The 23079-nt window shown below is 48.1% G+C and overlaps 1 protein-coding gene across 4 annotated transcripts; it reads right to left on the minus strand.

Moving 5' to 3' along the window:
- Positions 1-417: 417 nt before the first annotated feature.
- VWA5A (von Willebrand factor A domain containing 5A) lies at positions 418-20477 on the minus strand. Of its 4 annotated transcripts, none has more exons than XM_045585424.1 (19): positions 20390-20477; positions 18839-18880; positions 15591-15653; positions 15270-15472; positions 14486-14708; positions 14200-14372; positions 13459-13573; positions 11960-12129; positions 11626-11714; positions 11047-11191; positions 10496-10575; positions 10086-10200; positions 8262-8426; positions 7754-7854; positions 7114-7397; positions 4373-4507; positions 3373-3494; positions 1383-1509; positions 418-926 (listed from the first exon to the last, which is right to left on the minus strand). In XM_045585424.1, exons 1-19 carry the CDS (start codon positions 20460-20462, stop codon positions 847-849), a joined length of 2505 nt encoding a protein of 834 aa, XP_045441380.1. In that variant the 5' UTR covers positions 20463-20477; the 3' UTR covers positions 418-846. The 4 variants fall into 4 exon arrangements, with proteins under 4 accessions (XP_045441380.1, XP_045441379.1, XP_045441378.1 ...); XM_045585423.1 differs by having other exon boundaries at positions 7057-7397; XM_045585422.1 differs by having other exon boundaries at positions 7054-7397.
- Between the last annotated feature and the right edge of the window lie 2602 nt (positions 20478-23079).

Consider the following 23079-nt stretch of genomic DNA (forward strand, 5'->3'; position numbering starts at 1 on the left):
GGTAGGTTTCAAAGCATGAGAACTCGAATGGAAAAATGAGAGGACTCTGCATTATAAAGAAGACAGATCAAGATTACAATTTTTTTGTTCGTGTTGTGTTTTGCTTTAGAAATCCCCAAATCCCAGCCTGGAAGCTGAAGGGTGAGCAAAGGGGAGGTAAACAATAAACGTAATGAATACACGCTCTGAATAATAAATGCCGAGGGCCATCTTTTGTGTGCAGAGGGTAGTTCTGCACATTTCATGGCCCTTAGGAAACTCTCTTTTGTCATGACATCAATACGGTAGACTTGGATACCAGCCTGCCTCATGCAAAGGCGAACTTCAACTTGAATGGGCAACAATTAAATATAAGTTGGGAGGGAAAACAAGGGATGAGAAAGCCCACGCAGATTCAACAAATAAATCTATACAGTATCAGATACAACAAGGTGTCATTTTAATATTGATACAGCAGTATGTTAGGGAACAACACATCCAATAGGGTCCCTTCCACTAGGATAGCGCTTGGGACTGAAAGGTCCCTGACATCAACCTGGCAACCATTAGCCTGGAGTCCACACCACTTCTTCCTCCTGTTGTTGCTCTGAACAGCCAGGGAGGGACTTGACTGCCTCTGATCTCCTTCCAGAAAAAGAGCAGGTGTGGGACCATGATGCCTGGCTGAGGGCACATGCTGGGGAAAGGATGTCATATCCAGAGGGAACCTGGAACATGGAGGGGAGGTGGGGCGGGAACGTATCACAGGAAACCGACAGGAGAGGTATACAAGACAGATCGCGTTTGGGAAGGCAGAGGGGACAGGAGGGTCCAGGAGCAGGAAGAATGTGCTTCTGGTCGGGATCCTCAGGGGGCGAAGACGGCAGGATCCACCGATGACTTCAGAAAGTCCACGGCAGCTTTCACCAGCCCATCCCTGGCGGAGCCTGTGAGGAGAAAACCAAAGTGAGGGCCGAGGGACAGCAGTGACAGGAAATGCCTTTCTCCCAGTCTCCCCTGAACCTCCCAGATCCTCTCCTCCGAGTCCTGCTTGTATCTGTATTTAAACACCCCTGACTTTTGGTCACATGGCCTAGATCCCCTTTCCTTTCCTCTGGCTCCAGAGGTATTCAGCAGCAGGAGATACTAAACACTCAAACAAGAAAAAACTCATGCTCAGCACGGTATGGACAATAGCGAGAAGAATAAATGCCACTGGATGCCCCTTTTCCTCGTTACACACCCCCCCCTCCCCCCCCCTCCCCCACTTTAAGACTGTGCTCTCCTCCTGCCCCAGGAAGAATCAGCTGGGAGACCCGCCAAGGTCTGGGGGCTCAGTGTCTGGGAAGATGCGGAGCCTCCTAAGAGGGGAAGGAGATGAGGTCCTGGGATTGTGCTCCTACCTGCGTGGCTGTGAATCCAGGCCACAGCTTTCCTTTCCAGAAGTTCCCACTCGCCTTTCTTGTCCTTATGCTTGTCATGCAGCCAGGTCACCGCCAGGACAGTGGCCCAGCCTGAGGAATCCGCGCTCTACAACAGACGGAGAAGTCCCTGAAGCCTGCACTCCCTCCTCCGCTACCTCCTTTAGGGCTTCTAATGCCAGGCCCTAAACCTCAGGGCAACAATCCAGTGAGTCTTTTAAAAAATATATATATTTTATTGATTTTTTTACAGAGAGGAAGGGAGAGGCATAGAGAGCTAGAAACATCGATGAGAGAGAAACATCGACCAGCTGCCTCCTGCACACCCCCTACTGGGGATGTGCCCGCAACCAAGATACATGCCCTTGACCGGAATCAAACCCGGGACCTTTCAGTCTGCAGGCCGACGCTCTACCCACCCAGTGGTTGGCAAACTGTGGCTCGCGAGCCACATGCGGGTCTTTGGCCCCTTGAGTTTTTAGCAAAGGCCAGCTTAAGAGTAGCCTAATTAAGTTAATAACAATGTGCCTACCTGTATAGTTTAAGTTTAAAAAATGTAGCTCTCAAAAGAAATTTCAATCGTTGTACTGTTGCTATTTGGCTCTGTTGACTAATGTGTTTGCCGACCACTGCACTGAGCCAAATGGGTTAGGGCTCCAGTGAGTCTTAAGGTAGAAATGTCTTAAATTTTAAATCCAGTGTAACCACCGGGACATGACTTGAAACTCCTAAGACACCCCCACCAAGGATCAGCCAGCTGTGATAAAACAGCAACAACAACACACACACACACACACACACACACACACACACACACACACACACACACACACACACAGTGGCTTTCTGTATTTCCTTAAGCATCTTCACGTGTGTGTTTTTAGTTGAGCCCCCACCAAAACAAGAACACATGGGGAATGACCAATTGCCACACATTTTTAAGAGAGAAAACAGATTCATATAAAAGTGAAAATGATTTGCCCACAGTGAGTCTTCTAGAAGCACGTGATGGAGCTGGGACTGGAGACCGAACGTTCTGGGTCAAGGTCATCGTACTCATCTAGCTCAACAGAAAGCCATCCATAGACCAGAAAAAAAACGTGAGCTTTCCCCCGCGGCTCCCAGTGCCAGTTTTTAGAGACAACAGATTAAAATACATTCTTTTATCTCATGAGCGTTACCATTTGGAAACAGCTACCCTGTCCTCTGAGTAGTCTTGTTTCAGATATCTGAGGTTTACTGAATCACCTTCCAGATTTTGTAAATTCAAAACGACACTGCCTTTCAGGCTTTTGGCATTTGTCTCATATCTCACCATATCTCGGTTCGCAAGCCACCTTGAAATTCCAGAACAGAATGTGTCCTCATCAGCAGACTTGAACGCATTTGCAATAATTACATCACCCCTGTGTATGCTTCACATCCCTAACTTAGATCTTGCTCATTTCTGGACAACTTCCTCATTAGGAAGAGAAGCAATAAAGTGGATTGGAAAAAACAGTCCTTGAATTGAACCCCACTCTGCCACTAACTAGTTAGGTAAACTTAGACACATTATTATACTTCCCTGGGTTTCAGCTTCTTCATCTATAAACAACAACATAAATAGGACTTACCTTTTTTTCACTGTTGTGAGGAAAAAGTAAGATCATGAAAGTGAAGTGTTTAGCGCAGTTACTGCTCAGTGATCAGCTGTTACCATCACTGAGCTGGGTGGCAGGGAATCAGCCAAAGGAAAAGAGAATGTTCCCTTTGTCATCAATCAACTCCTACTAGCTGGACCAGGAGTTCCTTGTTCCTTCTGTTCTAACCTATCCAGGAAGAACCTTCAACCTCTATTTATTAGAGATTTATTTAGTGTCTGCCCTCCTATACTCTGCTTCCTCGGGCGAGTCATGATTCACCCAATTCTCTTTACTGATCCCAACTTCTCAAAAACAGACAGATTCCTTTTTTCTTCCCCGAGTCTCACCTTGACAGGGAGTGCAGCCTGTATATCTCCCAAGCTCATACCAAGGGCCGTGGCCAGGCCTTCATTCAGATCCCAGGAACCATCTGCCTTCTGGAGGGAAATCAGCTGTACGAGAGGATCATCTTCAAAGATTTTGGAGGAGAGAAAAAAAAAGAAAGAAGATGAGAAATTAGGAAGTGTAATTTGGCCCCTTGGCATACGTCAGGGAGGGAGGTCTGAATCCAGAGAAAGGCTATAGCAAGAGTACAGATCCTGCCAAAATCGGTTTGGCTCAGTGGATAGAGCGTTGGCCTGCGGACTGAAAGGTCCCAGGTTCGATTCTGGTCAAGGGCATGTACCTTGGTTGCACGCATATCCCCAATAGGGGGTGTGCAAGAGGCAGCTGATTGATGTTTCTCTCTCCTTGGTGTTTCTAACTCTCTATCCCTCTCCCTTTCTCTCTGTAAAAAAAAAAAAAATCAATAAAAATATATTAAAAAACAAACAAACAAACAAACAAAAAACGAACAGGAAGAGACTGGACAGAAGTTGCCTTTAAGTCTATTTTAGGTAACATGGATTTTGACTACCCAGCTGTATGGGACACAAAGCAATGAGATGGCTAAGGAACAGCTTTGTAGTGTCAGGAAGTGATCAGACAGCATTAAAAAAGGTCGGTCTTCAACCCCAACCTCTAAGAGAATGATTGATGCAGCTGGGCCCAAACAGGCTGGCAGGTGGGTTCTGCAAGAGGAGGACCCGATTGGTAGGCAAGGTATATGAGCTGAGACGGCAAAGGGGCTTGTCCCGAACTCCACGGGGGCAGGCTTCCGTGTCCTGTGTTGTAGACTATGGAAGCGGGGCTGGCCCTGACCAGGAAACTGGGAAATTTTACCCTCTACCCCCGATGCTTTTCCAGCCCATCACCTTCTAGGTAGAGAAAGCCACAAGACAGCGGGACACTGAAGTTGAGGTCTTTGGTTCCCATAGATTAGAAAAAGAGAACTGAGGGTCATCTCACCTGTATGGTTAGTTTCCAAGTCGGTCACGTCGGTGGAAGAATATGCCATTGACACGCCCCTGTCAACATCAATTTGCTCCCCTAAAACCTGGACTTTCATTGATCCACCACTTCGGCGTTTGGCTAGTTTTAGTCCTATATGTGTGACAGACAAGCCATGGTGAGAAAATATCCCTGGAAAGATGCTCATCTGGAAATTAATACAGGCTCTTATTAATTGTGGACCTATGGGGGTCATAACTGTTCTTCTGCTATGACATACTCCGGTATGAGTTGGGCAGAGATGCCAGAGGATGGTAGGAGAATAGGGCTTTCTATGAGCTGAAAAACAAAAATATAGACATTGACACTGAGGCACCCTATGCTCTCTGCTGTAGGCAAAGGGCCCTGATAATTTCGAGATGTATGCTCCTATTCGGGCCAGCCTCAGTCATCGTCTTCATTGTGCCTTTTCTTCTTCTCCCAGGAGCCCAAATCCTGCACCCTCCGACCCTTCCAACGGTGTCCTCCTGATGCATGACAATGATCTTTCCTGCATCCTTGGTTTCATTATCGGAGGCTTCCTTCCACTACTCATCTTAACTTAAAACTAAATTTTTCCTTCTAGAAATCCTTTCTCCCTTTATCCTTCTCAAATGGTGGTTGCCCCAGATACCAGAGCCCAAGCGTCCAGGTTAGAGAGGTGAGGTAGGTGGGGTGGGCAACCTCTTCAGTCCCAACGGCCACATCCATATCATGACTCTTCACCTTCACCTGGATTACCTTCCTCATACTAGTAGCCTCACTGCTGTCAACCACCAACTTCTTTGTCACTTTTCTACATTCACTGAAGTATCTGAAAACTAGACAGAAGGCTTTCACTTCCTTGCAAAGCCTGCAATCCTCTGTAGAGTTTAAGCACCCATGTATTGTACATAACCTATCCAACATCCTATTTCAAAGCTTCTTGTCTTCCTTCAATCAAATGGCTTCAACCTCCACTCTACTCCGGCCACTCCTTCCCAAGACAAGATATCTGGTTATCAAGCAGAATTGTTCTACCTGTAAAAAACTAGTTGAAAAATAAATATATTTAAAAAAAAACACACAAAGATGGCAATATAAATAAATCCAGTATACTTGCCTCCTCCCAAAACCACATCAAAATTACAACTAAACTACAGAATAACCATCATTCAGAACTGCCTGAAATCAAGCTCAATGGAAGTCCTATAACAATGGAATTAAAGAAGTAGCCACATCAAGACTGGTAGGAGGTATTGGTGCCACACCCATGTAGGGGCAGATAATAACTAGGGGGATATCTCAGCTACAGAGGTACCCTGAAGAGCTAGGGGTCCCAGCCCCACACCAAGTCTCCAGCTCAGGGTTCCAGTGCTGAAAAGAAAAGTCCCCATAACTTCTGGTTACAAAAAACAGTGAGGGATGAGGCTGAGGGAGACAGAGGCTGCAGGAGTCCCAAGCAGTTCCTCCTAAAGAGTCCACATATGGATGAACTTAGACTGACTCCTCAGAGCTCCAGCATGGGGACGGCAACTTGAAAGGCACCTGAGGCATATAGGGAGGAACGGAATGGTCTGGCATCATAGCATGAGCTGGATGGGCAGCTTTCTTCCAGACAGAAGTACTGGTAGAGGCCATTGTTCCTTTGTTGAACCCTCCCCCAAAGGACCATCAGGTGGCCACCATATCTGAGTCTCCATCAACCTGGATTAACATTGTTAGCCCCACCCTGGTGGAGCCCTGTCCACACTGGCTGTTTCTAGTGGCACTATCATCAGAATGGCCTATCTTGGCTCATGCTTCATATTTTCCTAAAATATCTCAAATAAGCAGCATCTGGCCTAGTGCCTGTTGCTAAGTGACCCTGGGCCTGGCACTAGCCACAGCCAGCCTTGGTTTGTAGCTTGGCTTCTCCTAGGCACCTCCAAGCTCAACACAAGTAGCAGCCATCTGCAGATCATTTTGTTGCTCATGCTGGGTGGTCCTGGGGCAGAACAAAGGTAGTAGCTGACCTTGGCCTGAATCTCCCAGGAGTCTCCAGAGCCAGTGCACCCAGTGGACAGCTTCAGACCATGTCAAAGCATCACCACTCCACTACCTCCACAAGCAACATACGCATGGGGTAGACTCAGCAGGTACCAGAGCCCTGCTGAAGCAAATCCTGTGGGGTGGGACGCCACATAGCTTATCCTCCATGGTGATCTCAGTCAATCCTTGCAGCTGATCAGCCCCTCAATATTCCTTGACAAAAAGCTCTACTTCTCCCTGAGCATTTCACTCTCCAGCTTTGGCTCATGTCTGAGACAGCTCAGCTATCAGCACCCATTTCCTAACACTACCAGGTTGTTTGCCAGCCATTTGTGTAATCATTAACCAGGATCGATAGGATACATCAGCTTCAGGTTTAGGCAGTGTAACTATTCAATGTGTATATGCACTTTCAGCTTCATTTCCCTCATCCCCCGCCCCCCCCCCCCACCCTTGGAGTACTTTACATTTTCTTGCTAATGGTGTAATTTCTAGTTTTCTAGGACAGAAAAGTTTTACAGCAGTCAGAGATCCTAGATGCGGAGATGACAAGGGGTGGTGGGAGGGGAAGGACTTTTCATAAACATTTGCTTTAAATGATATATACAGGGCCCCTTGTTTTACGTGAGTTTGATTACAATAAAACCTACCACCTTTAAGTCTGCTCAGTGGGTTTGGAAGAGAAGCACCGAACCTCCGAACAGAATTACCAGGCATCGGAGGAGCAGGTGCACTACACATCATCAATCTAGGAGAACCAAATGCCGCACATTGAGCAAATAGCATTGGACTTGGAACGTCACTGCGAGTCAGGGGTCCCTGGACCGGCTTGTTGAGGTCCTTGTTGATGGCGATGAAAGCCGTGTGGGAGCTTATGACGCCACACTCCAGGCTTATCTTCAAGACGTCTTTCTTATCATTTGCTGGAGTCTCATGGAAGCCCACGTCCTTGGTCTGGATGAAGGACTTGGCAGCAAGGCGATGAATGGTGAGGCTAACCGAAAAAAAAAAAAGGAAAAAAAAAGAAAAAAAAATGAATTCCTGTGACTCGGGGAGAAGCACCCCGTGCCGCTACGCAGAGAAGCTAGGGATGGCGCAGGGGGGAACATAAAGATGGGGGTGAGATGAATTCTGAGTGGCTGGAAAAGGAAATTTGATTTTAGGGAAATCACTTGAGCCCAAAATGAAGGGCAGGAAACTCACCCCCAAGGATGGCAGAGACAAGAAGAAAGGGAAGTGGAGGGAGGGAAGGGAAGGAGAGGAATGAAAGAAGAGGAGAGGGGAGGAGTGGGGAGGAAAAGGAGAGAGAAAAGGAAGGAATTAGGAAAGAAAAAAAAATGGAAATCTTACTTGGCATCCGACTTGGGCTGTAGAGAAAACGCCACCGGGTTCTCAAACTGCTTGCCCTGGAGGGTGTACTTGAGGCAAACTTTTCCTGTTGCCTCTGCTGGCTAAAACGTAGAGAAGAGTAGACACGAGGGAAGTGAGAGATCACCCAGGGAGAGATGTCAGAGTTGGGGCAGCTCTCCAATCCCACCCATTTCAAGTTACTGGCTAGTTCAGAAAACCATAGACTTTGACATGATGGCGAGGTCTGGAGAAGAGCTCGGGGCAGCACCGATAGTGGCTAGAGCAGTGGTCAGCAAACTGCGGCTCGCGAGCCACATGCAGCTCTTTGGCCCCCGGAGGGCGGCTCTTCCACAAAATACCACGTACCCTCATTACGTTAATAACAACGTACCTACCTATCTAGTTTACGTTTAAAAAAAAAAATGTGGCTCTCCAAAAGAAATTTCAATCGTTGGCTCTGTTGACTAATGAGTTTGCCCAGGAGGAACAAGCAAGAATGGAATCTCACCGGCATGGTCCCAGTCAACTGGGCATAGACGATTAGCCTTTGGCCCTGGAAGATGACAGTTGGCTCTGGGGAAAGCAATTTAGCAGACAGACCGGCAGGCAAATCCCAGCTCAGAGAAATATCCTCTACCACAGGCTGCAGAGAGCGCTTCAGGGCCCTGAGAGCCTGGCGGAGGGAAGAGAACAATATAAATACATAAATGAACCACAAATACATAAAGGCGGCCATACCGCCTACTACCTCAGTGCTCATTGTGCCCACGAGCTATGCAGCCCAACGCATGGTAGACCTTCTCCCTAGTACTCTACTAGCGGGTGGGTGTTCTTACTTTTGCTTTACACAAGAGGAGGCTAAGGCAGAGAAATGTAATAAATGTGAATAAAGTAATAGAAAAGTACGCATTCGACAAGAAATGGCAGCAACTGGGAAAGAGGAACTGCCCGAAACAAATCAGTTTCACTAAAAGAGATGTTGCTGAAAATGGTTTGGCTCAGTGGTAGAGCGTCGGTCTACGGAATGAAAGGTCCCAGGTTTGATTCCGGTCAAGGGCATGTACATTAGTTGTGGGCACATCCCCAGTGGGGGTGTGCAAGAGGCAGCTGGTTGATGTTTCTCTCTCATCGATGTCTCTAGCTCTCTCTCTCTCTCTCCTCCTCTCTGTAAAAAATCAATAAAATATATTTAAAGAGAGAGAGAGAGAGAGAGAGAGAGAGAGAGAGAGAGAGAGAGAGAGAGAGAGAGAGAGGTTGACAGGAAGCCAGAAAGGCTGGTCAACCACCTTCATTGCTCTAACCACTCACCCTTTAGCTGAGACATTGTTAGCTGAAGCAGCCTCCACCTTGTTTGTCCCGTGTAAGTTTCTGTTATTTCCTGCCTAAGTGCTACATGTAAATTTCTGTGTATCTTGCCTAAGATGTTTTCCCCAAAGCCTCAAAAAAGGGGATGGCAGGGCCAGAGCAGAAGTAGTTCTCCCACTAGAGTTGGACTACCGCCTGGCCTCCCATATCGCCAAATTGAATTTCTTCAAGTCTTCTTTTCATTTGTGTGCGGCCCTTCTCCAGAACCTGAACCCTGAATTGGAGCCCTTTCCACGTGGGACATGAAAGATTCCTCCAAGGAACGCAGCACTATAACCAGAGGTGGGTGCCTTCCCTGTGCTTACTCGTCAAATGGAGCAGCAGTTTACAGACATATTCCAGGCTGTCCTTGTTTTTGTATATTTTTTTGTTTTGTTTGTGTTTTGTTGTTGTTAATCCTCACCTGAGGATATTTTTTCCATCCATCTTCAGAGAGAGGGAAAGACAGAGAGAAACATGGATGTAAGAGAAACACATCGATGGGTTGCCTCCTGCATGCGTCCTGACCAGGGCCCGGGCTGGGGAGGAGCCTGCAACCAAGGTACATGCCCTTGACCTTGGTTGGAATGGAACCCAGGACTCTTTGGTCCACAGGCCGGTGCTCTATCCACTGAGCCAAACCGGCTAGGGCCATCCTTCTTGTGTTCTTTGTGTCATTTGCACACACCTGGAATGCCAAGCTCAACAGGCAAAATTCTTAAGTTTCTGTTTCTTGTTTGAAACACAAAGCCCTGACCTCTTCCAGCATCTTGTTGCTGGGACTAGATGCCATTTCTCCAGAAACTACAGTGGGCCCCGTTCACATAAAGACAAAAGTAGTCCCATGGAGTCTGTAGCCCAAAGCCTTGGGAATAATATAAAGAAGTGAATCCTAGAGGCAATAGGTTGCCTCTGCTCTTGCAGCAGGGTGCCTCCGGCCCCCCCACTCCCTCTAGATCACCCCCCTGGACACAGGCCTGCCCCTTACCTTCGACTGCATCCTCTCGTTGCCTGTGATAAATTCTGCCGCACCCCCCGATGCCCGGGCAATGCCCTTTATGAGGCTGGTGGAGGCCCCTTCTCCAATACCAAATGAGAAACACCTGCGGTTGTGAAACAGCCTGAAGTTAGAGACGGGGACTAACGGGGGACATGATAAAATCATGATAAAAAAACAAAACAAAACCCACACACATAAAAATACATGAAGAGATCGTGCACTAGTTAGTAAACTTCCAAATATCAACATAGGTTTTATAAAGAAATCATAATTGATAATTAGAAAGTAGAGAATACCAATGGAAAATGACGTACCCAAATTTAGGATTCAGTTACAGATATGTTTATAATTTTAGCTCTAAATACACACATCAGCCAGCAATGACATGGTCTGTATACCTGTGCCTCTGCCCATTTCTTTTCACTTCTCCAACGACACTGAATGTGTCGTTCACTTCTCCATCTGTGAACACAAAAAGCTGAACACAGAAGACATTGGTCAAGTCTCTATGAAGTTCACTTTTTTTTTTTAAGTTCACTTCTAAAAATACCGCAATTCGCCCTTGAAAAACTCGACTACTTCATGCCAGAGACACCGATGCCTCTTCAGACCTGTGTGAGAATCCCTAGTGGGCCACTGTCACTTGTTTTCACATGGTCTGACCCGAACCCTGGGCATTTGCATCACCCTGCCAGTTTCACCTCAAGCTTTTGTGTCATTCTGCAAGACAGCTTCCGCCTCCAAAGCTCAGAGCATGGAGCTAAGGAAGAGGAATTCTATGGAATGTCTCTTGTCTTTTCCCCTTTTCCACAGGAAAGACAGCTCTTTGTTGTCTTTGAAATGCACACCATATTGCGACAACCCTACAATGAAACTCAGGGCTGTTCATTCTGGAACCCAAGTTTCGTTCTCTCTACCCCCTTCCTGGGAGCTCTGTTCCAATTCTTACCTGGAGAGGGTGGCCTGGGATGGGAGCTTTACTGTAAATGGCCTTGAGTGGTGCCAAGATTTCTGTGCCCCCGAGGTTGGCGTCCATGCTCTTAACTCTCTTCAGCGCCTCCTCCATGGTCTCCTGAGTGTACTTCACGCTCTCCCTGAGAAAAGCAAACACCCTCAGGGACACAGCTAGCTGACAGTGCCCAGTATCGCATCCCCGCAGTGAGATTCGCCCCATTGTATACAACCCAATGCCAAAGTCAATGCTACCATAACCCCTTTAACAATATCGTCCTTTCTTTCTTTCTTTTTAAAAAAAATATATTTTATTGATTTTTTACAGAGAGGAAGAGAGAGGGATAGAGAGTTAGAAACATCAATGAGAGAGAATCATCGACCAGCTGCCTCTTGCACATCCCCTTCTGGGGATGTGCCTGCAACCAAGGTACATGCCCTTGACTGGAATTGAACCTGGGACCTTTCAGTCCACAGGCCAACACTCTATCCACTGAGCCAAACTGGTTTCGGCTATAGTCCTTTCTATAGAGGATCTTTTTTTTTCGGACTCTCTGTAGCCTTTCTAGAAACTTACGGAAAGAAGGCCTCAAAGGTAGATCCAAATCCATAGATGTTGAAATAACAGCCCATAGGCAAACTCTTCAGCAGCCAAATCAGTGTTTCCTGAAGGGAGAGTATGAGGAATGAGTGAGAGAGGATCCTTGAAGACACACAGACCCTCCCAATCGAACTCCTGAGGGCGTGGGCCTTCACCAGGAGCATGCCTCCAAGTCTTATAGTCCTTGGAGTGGTCATGTGAGCTGAAGTGCAGCTGGACACAGGGATCCACATGACCCAGATGCACTCTAACTTAACCCCAGAGACTCATCCTTAGTTGAGCACGTGACCAGAACAAGAACTAGTCTTACCTTGGCCGCCCCGATGCGCAGCCGAGACGGATCCTGATGATTCATGGGACAATGCATACTTCCCGAGCGGTCCATGAGGAAGACAAATTCTCCACATGCAGTTGGTGACTGGGCCTCTGGGATGTTTGGGTAGAAACTCACCATCGTGGATGGATCTCCCATCAAAGAATCTACTCAGAAAGAAATAAGGACACTCTGAGATGAAAAGGAACTAAAACACACACAACACATACTCGTCGTGGGAATACTTCATGGGCACACAAGGGGGAGCTCGCCCAAAAGGAAGGACAAAACCAGGCCACGAATGTAAGAAGACAGGGCCAAGGGCTTCATGGAACAGGAGCTGGGGCAAACCTAGCTGAGGCTGGAACCCCCTCTACGAGGTTTAGCGTGGACAGTCTGCCCTGTGGGGGTTAGGGGGTGGTGGGGTGGCGGAATGGTTAAACAAGTGAAGGCAAATTAAGGCGTTCCAATTTGTGAGTTGGAATGTGAAGTTATTGTGGCCAAATGTCAACTGTGAGATAAGAAAATGGCCTACTGAAGATCAACTATAGCCACTTATCTTTAAAGCAGTGGCAGTTATGGAAGTAAGAGCCTAACCCAAGACATTGTGTTTTGACTATGATTGTCCCCAAGGCAGTGGTCGGCAAACTCATGAGTCAACAGAGCCAAATATCAACGGTGCAACGACTGAAATTTCTTTAAAGAGCTACATTTTAAAAACTTAAACTTCTTCTAACGGCACTTTTTCCGTAGGTAAGATTCCTAAAATTGGACACATTCACTAAAATGAACACTTCTTTTGGCACATAGCGCCAAATCTCTCCTCCAAAGTTCGATACCAAATTATTGTTGCTTACAGCCATCTGCAAGGGTGCCATGGTCAGCTCGCTTTTTAAAGCAGGAGGTGTTCCCAGATTTGGAAATCTCTGATCATTTGAAAAGTGAAAAAGTCACATCATTTACTTTTATTTTACTTTTATTTACACTTGTAGAGGCTGATCTGTATAACTTACTTTTCTTTTACTTAATCCTTGTTGGAAGCCTTTTCCCCATATTATTTCAATGTGTCAACATAAATGATTCTATATAGTAGCTGCATAATAACTCATCAAGTAATCCCAGCATAGTGAATTTAGCTACTGTGAGACATTTTGATTATTTACTAATCTTTGATATTAAACTGGCCATTTCAATGTATATTTTTACTTACATTTACATTTATTTCCTTAGGCAATATTGTCCTTGGTCTGATTCTCTACTAATCCACCTAAATGTACATATAGGGCATGGTCACATGATATTCATTGACCTGAACCATTTTTGCATGCCATAGTGTAAACTCCCGTTTTTGTTTTGTTTTGTTTTACCCATTACGAAATAGAATAGAAAAGAAAAGAAAAAAGTGAGGGGAATTTGAGGGTAATTCAACGGCCTTAGAAGAAAAAAGTGAGGGGAATTTGAGGGTAATTCAACGGCCAAAGGGAGAAGGCACGTACCGGCCTTGGCTGCGGGTTCCCCCATCTCCACAGCCACGCTGGGGGTGTGCACCTCACTGTAGTAAACCAGCAGCTCCACATCTCGATCAAACTTGTGTCCATCAGCCAAGGAGATCTGAGTTGGGAGCAAGCCAAGAAGCCCCGTCAGACCCTCCTGCCGCTGCCCGGGGCTGAGGTCAGAGCCGAGGTCTCCCGGCTCCTTCCATGGGTAAGCAGAGCCAGGAGCAAGGGCGAGAACAGGTGGGAGGCTCCGGAGATGGAATAAGGATCAAGAAGGGGCCCAGCCCTAGCCAGTTTGGCTCAGTGGATAGAGCACTGGCCTGTGGACCGAAGGGTCCTGGGTTCAATTCCGGTCAGGGCACAAGCCTGGGTTGTGAACTCGATCCCCAGGAGGGGGCATGCAGGAGGCAGCCGGTGAATAATTCTCTCTTATCATCGATGTTTCTCTCTCTCTCTCCCCCTCACCTTTCCTCTCTGAAATCAATTAAAATATATATATACATATACATATATATATACATATATATATATATATATATATATATATGTGTGTGTGTGTGTGTGTGTGTGTGTGTGTGTGTGTGTGTATGTATATATATATATATATATATAGCTGGGACCCAGTGTGATTCCCCGGGGCTAACAGGGGAAAGTTAGCAATATTTAGGAGATGGAGCGAGGAGGAAGATCAGGACCCAAACAGAGGGGTGCTGGCCACCACAGTGCCCCCTCACTAATTACCTGAGCAGACGTCTTGTCGTCAAGGTACTGGATGGGACCCACGGGGCAGTTGCATTGGACGCTCTTGATGCCATGCTGTGAGCTGACGGTGGCAGCCAGGCTGAGCGTGTAGGGCACGTCCTTCGCGGGGATGGGAGGAGTTTTTACGTGAAGGCCGCCGCCCACACCTTCTCCTGTGGAAAGTTACTTTAGCGGTGTGTCCCCTCCCCACAATGGTTAGCACCCCGACAACCTTGAGGAAGGTCCCCCCCCCCCCTGCTGGTATTTGAAGAAAGAGCCTACTCACCGGAGAGCTTGTACCGAGGGTTCAGGATAGCGGGGAGCACGTAGCGCAGGGCCCCGTCGGCCTCCAGAGGCAGCTCCTGCACGTACTTCAGGGTGAGTGCTGCCTTCGCCCCGGGGGCCAGGTTCCCCACATTGCAAGAGAAGGTGTCGCCAACCTCGTCGTCCTCCTCCAACAAGAAGGCTTGGTGGCCCTGGCTGATGGCATCCTCATAATTGGTGCGGGCCTAAGGGGACAAGGAAGGACAGGTGACATGACATGAAGGGTGACACGTTCGGGGGGGGGGAGAGGGGAGACAAGTGGGGTGAGCCTGTGACCGGTCTTGCCAAGTTCACAGCCAAACTCGAAGTGCCTCCGAGGGGTGTCTCCCTCCAATGGTTTTAGCAAAGTTATCGGCTAGAGGGGAGTAGAGGACAAAGCATTCGACATCAACATTTCGTGGAAGTTGCATTTGAAGGAGACCCTAAAGTACGCATAACTGGTTTGGCTCAGTGGATAGAGTGTTGGCCTGCAGACTGGAAGGTCCCAGGTTCGACTCCGGTTAAGGGCATGTGCCTTGGCTGCGGGCACATCCCCAGGGGGAGGTGTGCAAGGGGCAGCTGATCAATGTTTCTCTCTCATGGATGTTTCTAACTCTCTATCCTCTCTGTAAAAAAAATCAATAAATTATATGTATTATTGATTTTTTAAGTGTATATATATATATATATATATATTTTTTTTTTTTTTTAAAGAGTATGCATTATGGGCATAAGAAGGGAGGAAGTAACGTATTCATCCCTAGTACCTCCGACTTCTCCTTCAATTCTGCCACGATTTTCTTCCCATCCACCAGGGCCTCGAAGCTGTGGACAGCCGAGTCTTCGTCCATGGGGAAAACAAAGAAGACCTCCAACGGGACTGCCTGCTCATTCTCATAGTTCAGGGTAGCGGACACACCGGCCACAAAGTCACGAATGGACAAGGTCACCGAAATGCTCTTCAGGGGCACTAGAGAGAGGCCAGAGGTCAAGAGGTCACCAAGGTTCACAGAATGCCTCCCGCCGCCCGGGCATCGTGCAAGGTGCCATGGGCACAATGGCAAGCCAGAGGCACCAGGCAGGCTTACCTGGCTCCTTCTGGCGGGTTAGCAGGCCACAGGGAGGGGACACCATGGTGACACACAGGGGTACTGCGGAAAAGACACGTCATGAATGGAGCGCCATGTTGGGGTTCACCTACCTAAACACCAACACCACCGATGGGCTTCTCTCTGGCACCAACCTCTACTCAGAGGGTTCGTGATGGACCCAGGAAGGAGGAAAAGGCGGAACAGCAGGGGCTAAAGGTGTCAACAGAAAGGCTCCTTCTACAAAAGGCCAGATCCAGATGTAAAGCTGAACAGGAAACCTCGCCTAAGACCGGTTCCAACACCAGGCCCACTTTTTTTTTCTTCCAGAAGTGTATTTATGATACCCCGTTTTAGGTATAGTCAGTGAATGGAATGAAGGTCTCGGAACCTCAGCATTTCTAACATGAAAATCGTATGTATATTAAGGTGACCAGACATCCCGTTTTTGGCGGGACAGTCCCGATTTTTAACAATTTGTCTCGGGTCCCGCGGCATTTTTAAAAAAAAGTCCAAAAGATTTAAAAGATTCTTTCCAAAAATTGGGACTTTTTAAAAACGCCTCGGGATGCGGGACAAATTGTTAAAAATCGGGACTGTCCCGCCAAAAGCGGGACGTCTGGTCACCTTAATATATACACAGATGAATGAAGATAGATGCAGTCCCTAGAATGGGGCCTGGCCCATGGGAGGCATTGAATCAATGAAGACAGACATGCATGTTGTTCTTGTCCCTGGTGTTAAGTAGACCATGGCTGTTGCCTTTGTAGGCGTGGCCGTTACACAGGCGTGAGCAGAGCAAGGACGATGGGCCAGGTGCAGAAGGTCACCAGGCAGAAGGCCCCAGTCCTAGCAATGGACAAGTGTAGGGTGGGACCTCGTCCCCGCGATGACCTTTAATCCCCTTGCATATCCTGGTCATTCGGGTTTAGACCCCCTGACCTTTCCTCCCTGGAGATAATATCTAGGCTTCGGTTGTACTTCATTCAGCTCCAGGCCCAGAAAAGCAGCAAGACCCGACAAGCAGCACCGTGGCTGACCTCAGCACCATGGCTGCCCTCAGGGCCAGCTGCATTGAATACTAACCTCCCTGCCCTGACACTGACCGATCCATCAGTGGAGACCACAACCCTGAAAGGACACACCTGGAAAGCTGCTGCATCTTCTATTGAGATCTGCCCCTGGAACCACCCCTAAAATCTCCACCTTTAAACCCTTAGGATGGAGGACCCAGCAGGCTGCGCCTTTCCCTTCCAATTCCACTTCCATTCCCATCCCTCCAGATGCATCACCGTGACCTTCCTCCCTTCAAAGCTCCAAGGGCCTTTCCTTTGCCTCCATCCCTTGTTTCCTAAGGCTGTGTCTCCTAGGCCAGTGGTCAGCGAACTCATTAGTCCACAGAGCCACATATCAACAGGACGATTGGAATTTCTTTGGAGAGCCACATTTTTAAACTTCAACTTCTTCTAACTCTGCTTCTTTAAAAGAGACTCGCCCAGGCCATGGTATTTTTGTGGAAGAGCCATACTCAAGGGGCCAAAGAGCCGCATGTGGCTCAAGAGCCGCAGTTTACTGACCATGGTCCTAGGCATTAGGGCTTTCGTAAATAAATGTTACCCTACAGTTTGAGTCTCGGCCCTTCGCAAAAGAAGTTGCCTGATCCAAAACGGCCTTCTGCAACTTAGATCATGAATCTTGTGGCTATTCTTTTGGGGTTCGTTATTAAAACCAGTTTGTTCTCTCTGGCCAAGCTGTTAATTTATCATAAATTCAACATGCCCTTCATTTTAAGTCAAAACATGTCTCACAAATTTCATTATAATCTCAGACAACCATTTCATGTGATATGCCAAAAAATATTATGTCCATGGATTATAATTTATGTCACACTTTTTTTTTTATTTTTATTAAAAGTGTGTTTTTATTGATTTCAGAGAAGCAGGGAGAGGGAGAGAGAAACAGCAATGATGAGAGAGGATCATGGATCGGCTGCCTCCTGCACGCCCCCTACTGGGGATGGAGCCTGCAACCCAGGTATGTGCCCTGACTGGGAATTGAACTGGTGACCTCTTAGCTCCTGGGTTGATGCTCAATCACTGAGCCACACCTGGCCGGGTGGGGCTGTTTTAAAATCCAGAGAATCAACAGGCACGTCTGCTTCTAGTCATTGACCTCAGACTCACTGTGAGCTGCTCCCCAGCCATTCTGAACGGAGTTACCTGTGAGCTCACCTCCCCCTGCTCAGTCGGAGGGTGGTGACCTGAGCTGCAATCTCCGGGACCCGGTAGGGGATTTTTACAGAAAACGAACAGTGAGCTAACACGTCATTGCCTGGTCCACAGAGAATGCTGAAGAGAAATGAAACTGCTGTGTGTATTCCCAGCAGGGGCGGAGGAGTCACTGGGAATCTGGAACCTCTTCCCGGAGCCTGCAGGCCGGGGCGGGCTCTTGAGAAAGTTCATTTTCCTTCCCGGAACCACACCCCATTCCTCAAAGATCCCAAAGCTTTTGGCAGGTCTATTTTAGGCCTGTCTGTGCTCATCACAATCACCATTCAAGCACCACACCTGGCCCTAGCCAGTTTGGCTCTGTGGATAGAGCGTCAGCCTGCAGACTAAAGTGTCCGCCTTCGGTCAAGGCCACAGGCCTGGGTTGCAGGCCCGATCCCCAGTAGCGGGCGTGCAGGAGGCAGCGGATCAATGATTCTCCCCCATCATTGATGTTCCTTATCTCTCTCTCTCCCTCTCCCTTCCTCTCTGAAATCAATAAAAATATATTTAAAAAAACACACACAAACAGATTGAAACAAACACCACACCTTACTCCAAGCCAGGGCAATGGCCATGTTGCTCACCCACCTGATTGCAATGGTTTCTGATACACCATGCCCTCCCCCCCATACCTACAAATCAGCGCCAACAAGGCAGGCTTTTGGGTTTGTGTCTGTTTTTCATTTTGAGGGGCTGGGTAAACACAGATGGTGGCCAAAAGGCTCACACTGGCTGAACCGCAGGTGTGGGGGGAGGGACGCAGGCTCAGAAAAGGATTTCCAAGCACACATCTGATGGGAGAGAGAAACATCAATGCTGAGAATCAATCTCTGTACCACATGCTGGCGCTGGGCTAGGAGAGAGTTTCTAGTAATGCCAGCAGGGACCTTAACGCCCGAGGGGGACCAGGATACGGGGGTCCAGCAGCTGAAGAAATTTTGGAGGGAGACCCAATCTGTAAGGGTGGGTGGTACTCACCGAGTGCGGCGTTCCGTTGAAGAGACAGGAGCTGAGTGTCTCCTGCAAAGACACAGGCTGGTCTGGGCACTGGAACAAATCCCTCCCAGGGGAAGTTCCTTCCCCCACACCCTCTCCCCCACCTCTTCCAGGACAGCCCAGGCTGAGTCAGAATTCCCCCCCCTCCCCTCTGCCTCCCGCCCCAGGGCACTTTCAGAAGTAAGTGCACTCAGCAACCCGGAGGCAGCCAGGCTGCCAGCAGCAGCTGATGGGGTTCAAAGTTGAATGGGAGGCTGGGAGAACGGAGGGAGGGAGGGAGGGATAGGCGTGTCCGTGAGTCAGGTGCGGGGAATCCAGGCGTTGCCCTGGGCGAGGAGGGGGGGTGCTAGTGGCACAAGGGCCACCAAAGGGCCAGTGGAGAACCCTGGGTGGGCCTCCCCCAGGCCATGGGGTGCAGAGGGAGGTGTGGCCCTGGCCACTTTGGCTTAAGTCCAGTGGTCGGCAAACTCATGAGCCCACAGAGCCAGATATGAACAGCACAACGGTTGACATTTCTTTGGAGAGCCACATTTTTTAAATGCAAACTTCTCCTAAAGCCACTTCTTCAACATAGACTCTCCCAGGCCGTTCGTGGCGTTTTGTGGAAGAGCCACATTCAAAGGGCCCAAGAGCTGCAGTGGCTCGCGAGCCGAGGTTTGCCGACCACTGGCTTAGGGGATAGAGCATCAGCCTGCGGACTGAAGGGTGCCGGGTAGGCGCCAGGGGGTGGCAGGCTCCATCCCCAGGAGGGGGCGTGCAGCAAGCAGCCGATCATTGATTCTCAGCATGGATGTTTCTCTTTCTCTTTCCTTTTCCCTTCCTCTCTCAAATCAATAAAAATATTTTTTTTTTTAAAGAAAAAGAAACGGGAGTGATTTAAACTTCAAATTTTCCATCCCAGAGTTTCGGAGTCCAGAAAGTAACAGAAGGCACGTGAGCTGGAGCCTTGAACTTCTATTTAGAAGGGTTTAGGGGCTGCAGTATGATTTGGATGGGGGGCAGGGAGGTTTTGAAGCTCCATTTCCACAGCATAAATTTACAAAACAGAGAGGAAATAGGAATTATCCATACGAAGGGGAGGGTGAGCGGGAGAGGGAGGTAAAGTAAAAGAGAAAGTAGGAACAGGGGGGTCTCGAGATTATCAGAAGACAATTCCCACTTGCAGCCCCACAAGATTCCCCCTGATCTGCCACCTGCTGCACCTGCACTCCCTTTCTCCCCTAATTCACTCCTCCTCCCCCCCCAACCCACCCCAGTACTAACCCCTGCACCCCGCGGGCTTGCAGCTCAGGCAGACCCGAGCAGAGCTGCACGGGGGAGAGGCAGGGAGCGGGCACGGGGCTCAGCCCGGGTTAGCGGGAACTGTAGCGGGCCACCTACCTGGTGGGCACCGGGAACCTCTGCGTCACCCTGAGAGAGAGAAACAGTCGCAATCAAAAGTTCCCGGAAGACCCGCCCATGCCTAGGGACCAGCGACAAAGTGATGGCTCTGAAAGTAAGGGATCGAGGGGAAATTCCTACACACAGTCTGACCTTTGCTGGTCTCTGGCTCCAAAGGAATGTGTGCTCTTGTTCCTTTGCCTGATTCTCTAGGACAAGGGACCATCAGGGGCCAGGCGAAGAGGAGGGCTGTTATTTGTTCCCCCTCCAATAACTGTATGAGCTTGACATTGATTTGTCTCTAATCTGAATCATTGTCCCAAGATAGTATTCTCCCTAGGGCGTGGTGCTGTGTGTGTGTGTGTGTGTGTGTGTGTGTTGGGGGAAGTGGGAGGAACGATGGCAATGCAGATAGGAATCATGGGTTTTTCATCAGGAGCTTAAACCTAGTTTATTTTTTGTGGGGTTGTTTTTTTGAGGTGTGTGTGGGGGGAGGTGGCAGTAACAATGTGAGCAACCTGCTTTGCTCATCCTCTCACTTCCTGCCGTTTCCTCTCCATCAGCATGGAGTTCCACTGAATTTTTCTCTCCTGTTTGTTGCCTCTCCTGTGGTGTGTCCATGCGATTCACTGAAGATTTCCTATTGTTCTTATCATACCTACTTATGTGTATTATTTTATTGATTTTTTACAGAGAGGAAGGGAGAGGGATAGAGAGTTAGAAGCATCGATGAGAGAGAGACATCAACCAGCTGCCTCCTGCACACCCCCTACTAGGGATGTGCCCGCAATCAAGGTACATGCCCCTGACCAGAATCGAACAGGGGATCCTTGAGTCCGCAGGCCGACGCTCTATCCACTGAGCCAAACCAGTTTCGGCTCTTATATGTATTCTTAAGACCTATAAACCTTTTAAGTAAATAAGTGCCCCCATGTATAACATGTTTTGATTCATACATATGTGCATAGAAATATTGAGAGCTGTGTATACTCAGAGGCCTTGTGATTGCTGCTCACTATAGATATTGTAAGACAGATTTCAAAAGGAGCGAATGTTGGAAATGTACACAAGCCTTATGAGCATTTTTTTTTTAATTTTTAATTTTTTTTTTTAGCTGACCTACTGGCAATAGCAATTACGACAGAACGGGCACTATTTTCAGATGATCACGGGTGACTTGCAAATGTTATGTTTGGGCAGATCACATGAAAACTGAGCCCAACTGAAAACTTACCACAGATGGATGGATAATAGATAAGATGGGGCCTTAACTGGTTTGGCTCAGTGGGTAGAACCTCGGCCTGCGGACTGAAAGGTCCAGGCTCGATTCCTTCAGTCAAGGGCATGTACCTTGGTTGCGGGCACATCCCCAGTCGGGGTGTGCAGGAGGCAGCTGATCGATGTTTCTCTCTCATCGATGTTTCTGACTCTCTATTCCTCTCCCTTCCTCTCTGTAAAAAATCAATAAAATATATATATGTTTAAAAATGGGCTGGAAAAAAATCTAGTACTGAGTACTATTAGAAACCAGAGCCAGATAGTTCACATGGTCAGACAAATGGCTTTTCTCTCAGACTGGAATGATGGCTGTCCTCACCGAGGAAAGCGTGAAGACAGGGGACATATACAATGGAGTCATGTAACCCAGCGGCTAAAATGATTAATGTTATGAAGATTGAGGCAGAAGGAAAGACTCCATTCTATATATTATAATTATATATATAATTTCAGAGAGGAAGGGAGAGGGAGAGAGCGAGAAAAATATCGATGATGAGAAAGAATCATAGATTGGCTGCCTCCTTCAAGCCCCACATTGGGGATGGGGCCTGCAACCCGGGTAAGTGCCCTGACTGAGAATCGAACCATGACCTCCTGGTTCACAGCTCCATGGTCAACTGGCCTGGAAATTGAAAACAAAACAAAATAAAACAAAACACACAATTTAAAAAAAACTTTCCAGTCCTGCATCAATGCCTGGATAGACAGCCCTCTGCAGGATTCACCTGTCCTGGCCACCTGTTACCTCCCATCCATTAAGCAAACTACCAGATGGAGCAGAACTCCTGGAGCCACCTTCCTGGTGGTGGCTGTCACCTGATGATACTGCCTGTCATCGTCTGCCTGACGACTGTCCTGCACCAATCTTAGGGCTAAGAATGCAGAACTGCTTACTCAAAAGGAACTCTGCTCTCTGTGCTATGAGACAGGGGTGGGCCTGCAGCAGGTCTGACTCAGACTGGCCTGTGGTATGCGGGTCCGTGACTTCCCTGTAGGAAAGATTTCACAACGTGAGGTTGAGAGCATGTTTATGAAAGCTGAGGAAAAGTGAAACAAAGAAAGAAAATGGGGTAAAAGAAACAACAGGGAGAGCCTAGGCCATGCTCTGCTTTGGCTCCTAGAAACATTCTAGGGAAGAAGTGAACTTGGTTGGGGCTGCTGTTAGCTCCCTGGGGAGTGAGCTGAGGATTAGGAGGGGAGGGGGCTGTTGAGCCCTGGTCCAGATGCCACTGCCCACTGCTCCCCTGGTTGTGGGCGACCCGCGGATGACGACCACCAGTCAGCCAAATTGGAATTTAGGAAGCCTTTTTTACGAACTCGAGTCCCGGCTCACGTCTCAACTGACACAGCAGCAAGCAACGAGAGTCCCGACCCACTCTAAGCATGCTGCTTTTATCCCCGTCTTAGGGATGCCTGGCAGATTATGTTAATCAGCTTAACAATAACCCACAACCTTCGGACCAATTTGCCTGGCAGATTATGATTGGCTAAAGTTTTAACAAAGAAAGGTCGGCTATAAGTTATAGAAAAATTCCACTAGTACAGTAACACTTAAAGTTTATACA

This window comes from Pipistrellus kuhlii, unplaced genomic scaffold (genome assembly GCF_014108245.1).
Source record: "Pipistrellus kuhlii isolate mPipKuh1 unplaced genomic scaffold, mPipKuh1.p scaffold_m20_p_20, whole genome shotgun sequence".
In the NCBI taxonomy this organism is placed as follows: Eukaryota; Metazoa; Chordata; class Mammalia; order Chiroptera; family Vespertilionidae; genus Pipistrellus; species Pipistrellus kuhlii.